Source organism: Dunckerocampus dactyliophorus, chromosome 19, assembly GCF_027744805.1.
Source record: "Dunckerocampus dactyliophorus isolate RoL2022-P2 chromosome 19, RoL_Ddac_1.1, whole genome shotgun sequence".
Classification (NCBI taxonomy): Eukaryota; Metazoa; Chordata; class Actinopteri; order Syngnathiformes; family Syngnathidae; genus Dunckerocampus; species Dunckerocampus dactyliophorus.
Window position 1 is genome coordinate 11,204,718 of NC_072837.1, and position 11,716 is coordinate 11,216,433.

Below are 11,716 nucleotides of genomic sequence, written 5' to 3' on the forward strand. Positions count from 1 at the left end.
CTTTTTGGAAAAATTTTGGAGTGGTTGTCATGTGACTATGACAGGATATGCCATCCGTCCATCCAACCATTTTCTTGGGCCTTGGTCCAGGGCGCTGGTGCCGCAGTCTCCGTAGAGCAGCCCAGACTTCCCGGTCCCTGGCCACCTTTTCCACCAGTGGAACACAGAGGAATTCTAAAGTGATAATCCCACCAGCGAGTCATAGGTCTGCCCCGGGGGCATTCCAGGAACACCTCACCAGGGAACCAGGGAGGCGTTCAGTAGGCAATTTGAAGGAGCAGCACCTCTACTCTAAGCTCTTCCTGGATGACCAAGCTCTTAGGGTGCGTCTAACCACCCTACGGAGTAAACTCATTTCAGCTGCTTGTGTCTACGATCTTGGTCTTTTGTTCACTACCCAAAGCTCACGACCATAAGTGAGGGTAGGAACGTAGACCAACCGGTAAATTGAAAGCTTTGCCTTCCGTCTCAGCTCTCTCATCACCATAACGGTCCGATCTGCCTGTCGATCTCACACTTAAGCCTTTCCTCGCTCTTGAACAAGATCGCAAGATACTTGAAGGCCTCCACCTGAGGCAAGATCTCACTCTCAACTGGAAGGGTACAATCCGCCCTTTTCCCGTTGAGAAGCATGTCCTCAGATTTGGAGTTGTAGAGTTTCATCCCAGAAGCTTCACACTCAGCTTCTAACCACCCCAGTAAACACTGCGGTCACTCTTCCTGGAAAGGGTTACCACCACCCCGGTCTGCCAATCCAAATTTACCGTTCCACACTTCCACATAATGGAACAACCAAGACAGTCCTACAAAATCCAGTGCCTTGAAGAATTCAGGGCGAAACTCTTACACCCCGGAGCTTTGCCACTGAGGTGTTTTTTCACTACCTTAGACACCTCAGCCACAGTGATGTGCAGGCCCCCCTACTGAGGCGTCAGTGTGCCTGCCAGAACCTTTTCAAAGCCAACCGAAAATCGTGGTCCACGGACTCACCAAACTCCTCACACACTTTGACCCAGTGTGTTTTTGCTTTGACCCAGCTTTGCCTTCTGGTACCTGTTAGCTGCTTCAGGAGTCCCACAAGCCATCCTTGCTCTCAGTAAGACTCCTTCAGCTTGACGGCTTCACTAACCTCTGTGTCGAACATTGGGTTCTGCCAGTAGATCTACGGAGTCACCAGCACGGGGGTTCTCTCTAGCACCCCTCTGATGGACTCCAAGATGGCTGGGTACTCTGAGCTGCCATTTAGTGGCTATGCACAAACGACAGTCAGGATCCTTTCCTGGACTCTAAGGCATATAGAAATAACCCTCTTGTCTCGTTCACTGGGGATGACTCCCAACAAATAGGCACCGGGGGGGCTATAAATAAGCCCACACCAGCTCGCCGGCTCACCCGTGCAGCAACTCCAGAGTAGAACAAGGTCCAGACCCTCTCCAGGAGTTTGGGTACAGAGGCCAAACTGGGGGTTGAGGTGAGTTTGACTAGTCAGAATGTCGCAAATCTCTCGCACAATCTCAGTCCCCTTCCTGCAGGGAGGCGATGTTCCATTTAACCATACTACTATTAAATATTAAAATTTGACTGACTTACTATGTTTCTTGACTTAATTCATATGCTCTGAAACTATTGCTAATCATCAGCCTTAAGGATGCTATGGAAAGCCTGGCGTGACAAATTTGTCCCAATAGCAAAAATGCTAATAAGACAGTTCATACATTTCACAGTTTGTTATTTTGAATATATTCCATATTGAATTCAAAGCACATTTGTGGTATTATGCACAAAAACAACCCGAAGTGTCATCTCCCATCTGGGCTAAGCCCCGGATGTGCTGCCATCCTAAATCCGCCCCTGCTGGGTGCAGATGCTGCTGAAGAGCAAACGGCAAACCTTCCATCCACACTTGCTCTCTCACTTTCTCCGCAAAGAAATGCAGACGAGACAGAAAGGATCTCCTACACCAAACGTAGATCGTATCGCATGACTTTCCAACTACTATGCGCTGTTTTGCAAGGATTTTGCTATTATTTTTGTGCCTGCTTGTAATTGGGGACTGTCGGAGACAAAAAAGCAGGAAAAAACGATGGCCGACGGAGAATCACACGTTGGGCACGTAAGTGTGGAAAGTTTATTCACATTTTTAACAGTTTCTTTGCTTTTTTCCTAAACACAAATATACTTGCCTGATTCAAAGAATATATACATATATTATCAGAATAATCACTCTTGTGATCGGAATTTGGCCATGTTTGATTTTCAAGTTCAGTTATTTTAATGCAGGCATATTTGAGGTCGTACTGTATGTTTGCAAATGGGGAGTCTCAAGTCTGGGCATGTGCATAGATTACATAATTAGAAACTGTTTTATTTTAATTTTTTTACATTTTTCATTTTCTATAATAAAAAGTTATGTATATGTATTCTTTTCTATTAAATTTAGCATATTTTATTTGTATTATTGTATATCATATTTTTTTGTATTTTAAACATTTTTACATGGTAAAATTTCAATTTTTAAATAGTTTGACTTAATGTAATACATATATTTGTAATAATTATACTTTATGGTATAATGTATATAATGTGTGTGTATATACGGTATAGTTACATAGGCAAAAAGGCATGACATTTTTAAATAATTACCATTTTTAATGTTATCTAAAATAAATATTTTGTCATGTTGATGGAATACGTTGAATCTAATTTTGTTGCCATATATTTTTAGCATATATTTATAAATTACTATTTGTACTATATTTGTACTATTTTTTTTAAATATATTTTGTTTTATTATTAAGAACAATATGTATATTATACAGTATGTGTGTATGTTAACTAAAGAAGTCATACTTGTACACATACTGTATATATAGCAGTGTGTATATAGTATAGTACTGTGTATATATAGCAGTGTATATATAGTATAGTACTGTGTATATATAGCAGTATATATAATATAGTACTGTATATATAGCAGTGTATATATAGTATAGTACTGTGTATATATATATAGCAGTGTATATATAGTATAGTACTGTATATATAGCAGTGTATATATAGTATAGTACTGTGTATATATAGCAGTATATATAGTATAGTACTGTATATATAGCAGTGTATATATAGTATAGTACTGTGTATATATATATAGCAGTGTGTATATATAGTATAGTACTGTGTATATATAACAGTGTATATATAGTATAGTACTGTATATATAGCAGTGTGTATATATAGTATAGTACTGTATATATAGTATAGTACTGTATATATAGCAGTGTGTATATAGTATAGTACTGTGTGTGTATATATAGCAGTGTATATATAGTATAGTACTGTGTATATATAGCAGTGTATATCTAGTATAGTACTGTGTATATATAGCAGTGTATATAGTATAGTACTGTGTGTATATAGCAGTGTGTATATATAGTATAGTACTGTGTATATATAGCAGTGTATATATATATAGTATAGTACTGTGTATATATAGCAGTATATATAGTATAGTACTGTATATATAGCAGTGTATATAGTATAGTACTGTGTATATATAGCAGTGTGTATATATAGTATAGTACTGTATATATAGCAGTGTATATATATTTATATATATATATATATATAGTATAGTACTGTATATATAGCAGTGTGTGTATATAGTATAGTACTGTATATATAGCAGTGTATATATATATATATATATGTATATATATATATATATATATGTAGTATAGTACTGTTTTATAGCTGACCTTGAGAACTGAAACCACTGAAATCACTCCTGTCTGCTTTGTTAGTCCAAAGTCAAAGAAAGCCGCAGATGGAACCAAAACCCGGAGGGTGAAGAGCGTCCACCTTCTCCAAATTGATGATCATGACTTCACCATGAGACCTGCCTTTGCAGGTAAGTTCGTCCATTACACACGGGAACATTAACACAAGACGTTTTATCCACGATTGGCCGTATATTCAGTTGACTGAAGCAGACCACAACCTTTATTTCCTGTCAGCTCTCGTTTTTTACATAAGATTGAGGAGAAGCGATATAGAAAATGGATGGACGGATGACAATGATGATCGATAGAACAGATGAATCGGCCTCACGGCTAGCGCGACAACAGCACTTGCGTCTGTTGTAAGGCCGCCTCCACCTGACTCTGAAGCGACTAGGGGTCGTACGAGGCTCCACTGCTCTGCGTTTAGCTTGTTAGCTTCCATTGCGAGTGAACAATGGTAATGGAAGGGAGGAGGGGAAGGATCTGGACCGGAATCTAATAATTACAACAGTTACTTATGTTTGGAAATGTTCATCTGAAACCAGAGGAGAACGTCGACATGAAGCTAGCAGAGTAGTGTGAAAAAGACACATTTTTACGGGCGTATCAGTTACTCGTGGATTTTCATCATTCGCTGCTAGGCGTGGCGCGTAACCCCCGCGGAAAGCTACTGTATTCAGGTCAATGTGGTATTTTTGCTGAGGCAACATGTCAGCTGGCACTGAAACTTCAGCGTGGCACGTGATGCGTGCCATATGGTGTGAGGAAGTGTAGGGACGACTCTGCTGACAGCTGCTACGAGGCACAAGTTAAGCCCGGAACACACATAAAGATAATCGGGCTGATTTTGAGCTCAAGTCCCTCCTTTCCAATTGTGTAACGTCACTAAAGATTAGATTGACCAATCACTTTGTGGTGTGAGGTGATTCCCCCCCGATCTGCTTGGAAAACCGATGGTAAACGTTGACCATGTTCAGAAATCACAATGTGTGGTCGACACAGAGGACGGTCAGAAGTAACAGAACGTAAACCAGCCGGGAAGCAAAGATAAGAATGAGATGGACTTGAGAAATGAGGACCAACTCGACGGCAAATACGTGTTTCTTTAGCCTCCTAAACCCTGGGCTTGAGAGACTTCCTCAAAAAAAGACATCCAACATTTTTCTGTAGATGTTCAAGATCTACATGGATGATCGTGGTATCAAAGTCAAGTCGAGACTTTGATGGTGACGTGTTAGCTTCCACGGAATAAAGACCAGGGACGGAACACCCATCAGCCTCCAAATCAGGAAACAGGTGGTGGATAGCTGTACGCATGAGGGGGCAGAGGACTGAGAGGCCAGGCAAACATAGGCAGGTCTCTCAATTCCTGTTTGAGTCTCTCCGTTTGACCACTGGACTGTGAGAGATGGTCAGAAGAACGGTTCACGGCTGTCATCATTTATATGCTTTTCAAATTGTTTTCTGCGTGTAAAACTGTAATGTTAACATTTTTTGCTTTCCGGAACAGATTAATTGGATTTACATTATTTCTTATGGGTAAAATTGATTCGGTTACCATCTGTTTTGGATAGAGTCAGACCTTCTGGAATCGATTAATGACGCTAACCAAGGTTCCATTGTACCTACTTCCCGACCAGCTGCAGTCAGTGATGATTTACAGAGAACTAAAGCAGAATTAAATACTGGACTTGCGGGATGAGCAACTACCTGAGTATGCTAGTCGCTCAAACACATCTGTGTGACATGCATCTTTTGAATCAAATCTATCCTCAGGTCCAGCCGTTCCTGTCGGCGTGGACGTTCAGGTGGAGAGCTTGGACAGCATATCAGAAGTAGATATGGTGAGTGGCGCGACAAAATGAAATACCGCTTCGGTGACGGTTGCCGATCATGCTACCTTCAGGATCAGAATTTATGCGGCACCTTTTTCTGTCAAGCATTTTCATTTGAATTCTGGTAGCATAGGACAAACACCCACAAAATAGTCTCCATTAAACCAGAAATACTGTATTACTGCTTTGATGCTATTGTACTACAATGTATACAATGGGAAAATAAGGACATTGTATTGTATATTCCAAAGATATGAACAGTCCAGATTTTTTTCTGGTTTATTATAAGAGTGAGAGTTGTGTATGAGTTTGATCCTCTACCAAGCAGCAAGCATTCTGACCGTCACAGACCAGTTATGTGTCCAGGAAACACACAAATGAGTCCTGTCCCTTTTGGTAAAGTGCTCCTAATCTCAGCTCATTATGTGGACAAAAGACCTGTCACAAAAGTGTGTCCTCTCCGCCGCCATGGGAAAGACCAAAGAGCTGTCAAAGGAGCTCTGGAGCACCATGCAAGATATCTGGAGTCTTCGGCAAGCAACCGTGAATCCGTGTAACGAGAGTTGAGTCTTCATCAAGCACCCGTGAGTTAGTGAAACTGGAGTCTTTGTCAAGCACCCTTGAATCAGTAAAACACGAGTCTTTCTCAACTGGTAAGTCAGTGAAACTCGAGTTTTTTGTCAACCCGTAAGTCAGTGAAACTCTAGTTTTTGTCAACCCGTAAGTCAGTGAAACTCTAGTTTTTTGTCAACCCGTAAGTCAGTGAAACTCGAGTTTTTTTGTCAACCCGTAAGTCAGTGAAACTCGAGTTTTTGTCAACTTGTAAGTCAGTGAAACTCGAGCTTTTGTCAACCCGTAAGTCAGTGAAACTCGAGTTTTTTGTCAACCCGTAAGTCAGTGAAACTCGAGTTTTTTGTCAACATGTAAGTCAGTGAAACTCGAGTTTTTGTCAACCCGTAAGTCAGTGAAACTCGAGTTTTTGTCAACCCGTGAGTCAGTGAAACTCGAGTTTTTGTCAACCCGTGAGTCAGTGAAACTCGAGTTTTTTTGTCAACCCGTAAGTCAGTGAAACTCGAGTTTTTTTGTCAACCCGTAAGTCAGTGAAACTCGAGTTTTTGTCAACCCGTAAGTCAGTGAAACTCGAGTTTTTGTCAACCCATAAGTCAGTGAAACTCGAGTTTTTTGTCAACCCGTAAGTCAGTGAAACTCGAGTTTTTTGTCAACCCGTAAGTCAGTGAAACTCGAGTTTTTTGTCAACATGTAAGTCAGTGAAACTCGAGTTTTTGTCAACCCGTAAGTCAGTGAAACTCGAGTTTTTGTCAACCCGTGAGTCAGTGAAACTCGAGTTTTTTTTGTCAACTCGTAAGTCAGTGAAACTCGAGTTTTTTTGTCAACCCGTAAGTCAGTGAAACTCGAGTTTTTTTGTCAACCCGTAAGTCAGTGAAACTCGAGTTTTTGTCAACCCGTAAGTCAGTGAAACTCGAGTTTTTTGTCAACCCGTAAGTCAGTGAAACTCAACTTTTTGTCAACCCGTAAGTCAGTGAAACTCGAGTTTGTTGTCAACCCGTAAGTCAGTGAAACTCGGGCTGAGAGAGTGAACCGTTCATTATGTCGAGCCTGTGATTTGAGGCAGGGGCCAAATCTGCTGTTTTCTCCGCAGGCTAAGACATTTATACACAAGCAGTTAGGGTGCCAGTCGCACCACTGTTAACTCTGTGAATGAGTTAACAGAGAGGAGGACTCGTGACTCGTGATTCAGTAAAAACCTTGTGAGTTTGTGAGAACTCACATCTCTTGTTCATCAAGCTTCCTGGCACCAGGGTGCTATTGTGTCTTTCTCTGTTAAAACCAATAAAGCTACCATTAAAGTGATGGACTGTTCATGTCTTTGTAACAGGATAAACTTCAGATAATTATATCACCCCCGTACTACTAAAAGATATCTTTGCGACTAAGACGAACAAACCGAAGTAAACGCCGCTGGCCGCTGTGATGGCATCAGAAGCTTAAAGGAATGGATTAAGGGGAATCATTTCAGTTGTTGTCGTTCAACTGCTGTGTTCAGAAAGATCATCAGAATTAAAGTTCCGGGCTAGTTTTTGTTTTGCTCAAACTTGGATTGAATGGATGTTGAGTAATGTAATTAAAGCATCCATCTGTTGTGTTAGCATGGGCGGAATCTAAAAACCGGCGTCCTGATGTTACGTAAGCTCAGTAAGCACAGCAGACAGATATTGCTTGATGCGACACAGGACAACTGTTAATCTCTCCTGATACCATTATCTCATGTCTTGAAGCTGCTGCATACACTGCGTGGGCGAAATATTGGTATCGATCCAACAGCAATTTGTTGATCACGATTACAATCTGAATAAAACAGCAGAAAGATTTTAGGCAATATATATATATATATATATATATATATATATATATATATATATATATATATATATATTTTAATCAACAAACTTATTTGTGAACAATAGGGCTGCGACTCATGATTATTTTTCACAAAGCAATTATTGAATGCCAAAGTAGTTGCTGATTAATTGGATAGTGGATGAATATCATCGATGAATTGTTGCAGATCTAGCGAACACTCTCGGTTTTCGTTATTAATTCGTTCCAGAAAGTCTTATGACAATGTATTAAAACCAAAGCAATTTTTCCATTCGAGACACCCAAAAATAGTCAAAAAAATGCATTTTATATAGAATAATTATCGTTTTAGTTATGTCCTCCGAGCGTGCAAAAAAAGAACCGGCGTCTCCCAGCTACAATCGGTTTTGATAAGTTTAACGTAACAGCTTTATATGCAGAAAACAATGCAAAATAGTGTGGAGCCTCGGTTAGCGTACGCCAAGTTAGCATGGTTTTCCGTTAACATAAAATATTTATGATAAAATTTTGCGAAATAGTGTGGAGCCTCGGTTAGCGTACGCCAAGTTACCATGGTTTTCTGTTAACATAAAATATTTATGATAACATTTTGCCACGGTTTGCGTACATTTTCCGGTAACTGACAATACAGCGCGCGTCTTGTCATGTTATTAATACACCACATGAGTCCAACTGTTTTTAATGTATCTTTAACGTCTGCATTGTCAGCTTGCTAAAAATACATGGAAACAAGAAACAGAAGTCAGCTCCGTCGCCCGTCCATGATGTCATCGGTGGTGGACTTTGTAGTTCTTTGCTAACTAACACAGTTACACCTAAAGTGTTAACACAAACATGTTTTTTTTTTTTATAGTTGTACCATTATAGTTTTAAATGCACAAACATTTATAAATGAATATAAAGGATGAATGAAAGGGATAAACTAAATAAAACATTTATGATTACTTTTACGTGTTGACAAAGACACGAAATGGCAGCTAGATCAACACGGACACCAACTTTGTGTTTTGCCATGACTTATTTCTTGAATTCAATCGTGTTTCTCACCTTCCTTAACAAGAGCAAAATGAAGTCAATAGTGCAAAACAAGCCAAGAAAAAGCAATAACTATAAGTGCTCATTCAAATCCTTTGGCTTTTCTTGTCCCGAAGCCTTTGTAAACAATATGACAAGACATAAACACGCATGCTGACTGTGTATGTTTGTGTCGTCAGCTGACGTATCACCCAGTCTTCTGTGACGTCCCTTTGTTTAGGACTTTACCATGACCCTGTATCTGAGGCACTACTGGAAGGATGAGAGATTGGCCTTCTCCAGTTCCACCAACAAGAGCATGACCTTTGACGGGCGCCTGGTCAAAAAAATCTGGGTGCCTGACGTGTTCTTTGTCCACTCCAAGAGGTCCTTCATTCACGACACCACCACGGAGAACATCATGCTGCGCGTCTTTCCTGACGGTCATGTCCTCTACAGCCTGAGGTGAGGACAGGAATCCTCGCCCCCCTACTTTGACGTATGTGAAGGTTTTTCCATAAAAGTATCTCTCTGGTAATTAACTACATTTATGAAGGATTAATTCCATCACTAATTACATTATTTTTCGGGAAAGTAACTGCTCACTTTTTTTAAAGGCGTATGCCCAACAGTGGTCATGTAAGGCACTACTAACGCAATGTAACTTTATACAACGGGGAAAATAAGTATTTGATCCCCTGCTGATTTTTTTTTTTTAAGTTTGCCTTAGAGATATGAGCATTTTTTATGGTATATTTTTGTAACAGTAAAAAAATAAACCCTGAAAAATCACCATTTCTCTGCCTGCAACGGCGTCAAGTCAAACTGATGGCAAAGAACTCAATTTTGGTGTCATGTGACCACAACACGTTCTCCCAAACCTCGTCTGAATCATTCAGGTGGTCGTCAGACTTGAAACGGGTCTGTACGTGTCTTCTTGACCGCGATCTCAATCCATCACAGCCAAGTGTCTTGCCAACGCTTTTCCTGTGCTCCCAACTCCCTTGACATCACCAACCAGGTCCTCCTGTGTAATTCTCACAATCATGCGACACCACCAAATTAAGTAAATGACTTCAGTGCTGTTTCGTGGTTGAATATGGTCTATTACTAGGGGGGAAAAAGCATATTTAAAGAAATTGTATGTATTCATGGCCTAAATTAATCATTTTCAAGCATAAAAATGGCTAAATGAATGAAAATACAAATATGAGGCATTGAAAAGATGTGATATAAAGTATAATACAGTATCTGTGGTTTGTCGAGTGCGCCTTTAAGAAGCGGGGCCTGGGAAGTGACGTGTGTGACGTCAGCTGGCTAGAGTTGACTGTTAGCCGAGTGCTAGCAGCGGGTTAGCAGTGTAGAGAGTGGCCGACAGCAGCTCCTGTGTGAACTGCATATGTGAGTTAGAGAGTAGCCGACAGCAGCTCCTGTGTGAACTGCACTTGCACTTACAAAATCAGGCCAAAAATAAAGACCAAAAAAAGATGTGGTTTAGGAAGAGTTCTAACACTATTCCCCCCAGCCCCGAAAAATGATTAATGAATGGTTTTGTGTCCTGCAGGGTTACAGTGACGGCCGCATGCAACATGGATTTCAGTCGTTTTCCTTTGGATTCACAGACATGTTCCCTGGAGCTGGAGAGCTGTAAGTAGTCATGTGATCTGATCAGAAGGCCTGCTCGTCGCTTGCAATTCTCTGCCAAAACGCCAGGGGGGGGCTGTGTTTTACTGATAGTGAGCAACCACAACTCTTGACTAGCGCTGTAGCTTCCTGCGTAGTAGCAGTGAGCAAAAGGTCAGTGGGCGAGCACAGCAAAAGCGGCGATCGCGACGTAACATGTTACGTAACCGTCTTTGTAATCCAATTACCGCTGCTGGAATGGATACCTTCCAAAATGTTGTGTTTTGCAGACGCTTACACAGATGAGGACCTGATGCTGTATTGGAAAAGCGGCGATGAGTCCCTGAGTACCGATGACAGGATTTCTCTGTCTCAGTTCCTCATCCAGAAGTTTCACACGACCTCCAGATTAGCTTACTACAGCAGCACAGGTACCCTGAAGGAGAAGAAGATGGAAAAAGTGCTTGAATAATGCAAAAAAAAAAAATGTTGATATAAATGTATTATGATTATTATTGGTTACGTTTGTATCTACTGGATATATTCTGTGTGTTTATAGTAAGAGGTTGATTTTTGGGACATTTTGGTCATTTTCAAAGTAGCTCATAGGCTGAAAAAGTGTGAGCAACCCTGATCTAGGGTTAGCATCTGTGTTTACAAAAATGCTAACATTTTGCTTACTTTGTCCCCAGGCTGGTACAACCGCCTGTACATCAACTTCACGTTGCGGCGTTACATCTTCTTTTTCCTGCTGCAGACGTACTTTCCCGCCACGCTCATGGTCATGTTGTCCTGGGTGTCCTTCTGGATTGACCGCAGGGCCGTCCCTGCTCGGGTGTCACTAGGTACGTCGTCTTCTTTCACCTTCAAACGTAAGCACGGTTGGCGCACCAGCCCGTGACTCCGATTGCACTGATGGTGTTAGCAAGAGGATGCTGGAGATGGAGCCTCCAGGGAGAACGGGGAGGTTTCTAGAAGCAGTTAGAGAGGTGGTCGGACTGATAGAGGAAGATGGAAACACGTGATCGGTTGTGGCAAACCCAAACGGGACAAGAGGAATGCAGA

General features: G+C 41.0%; 1 protein-coding gene across 2 annotated transcripts in view; it reads left to right on the forward strand.

Annotated features, from left to right (window-relative positions):
- Nucleotides 1-97: 97 nt before the first annotated feature.
- LOC129172283 (gamma-aminobutyric acid receptor subunit rho-2-like) overlaps nucleotides 98-11,716 on the forward strand; it is a 21,140-nt gene continuing 9,521 nt past the window's right edge. For both annotated transcript variants that reach the window (XR_008566967.1, XM_054761864.1), the window contains exons 1-7: nucleotides 98-2,113; nucleotides 3,801-3,907; nucleotides 5,556-5,623; nucleotides 9,270-9,493; nucleotides 10,593-10,675; nucleotides 10,942-11,082; nucleotides 11,344-11,496. Coding sequence is in view for 1 of the 2 variants with exons in the window: in XM_054761864.1 (XP_054617839.1) it covers nucleotides 1,998-2,113; nucleotides 3,801-3,907; nucleotides 5,556-5,623; nucleotides 9,270-9,493; nucleotides 10,593-10,675; nucleotides 10,942-11,082; nucleotides 11,344-11,496 (892 nt within the window). In the remaining variant the exon portion in view is untranslated. The remainder of the gene's footprint in view (nucleotides 2,114-3,800; nucleotides 3,908-5,555; nucleotides 5,624-9,269; nucleotides 9,494-10,592; nucleotides 10,676-10,941; nucleotides 11,083-11,343; nucleotides 11,497-11,716) is intronic.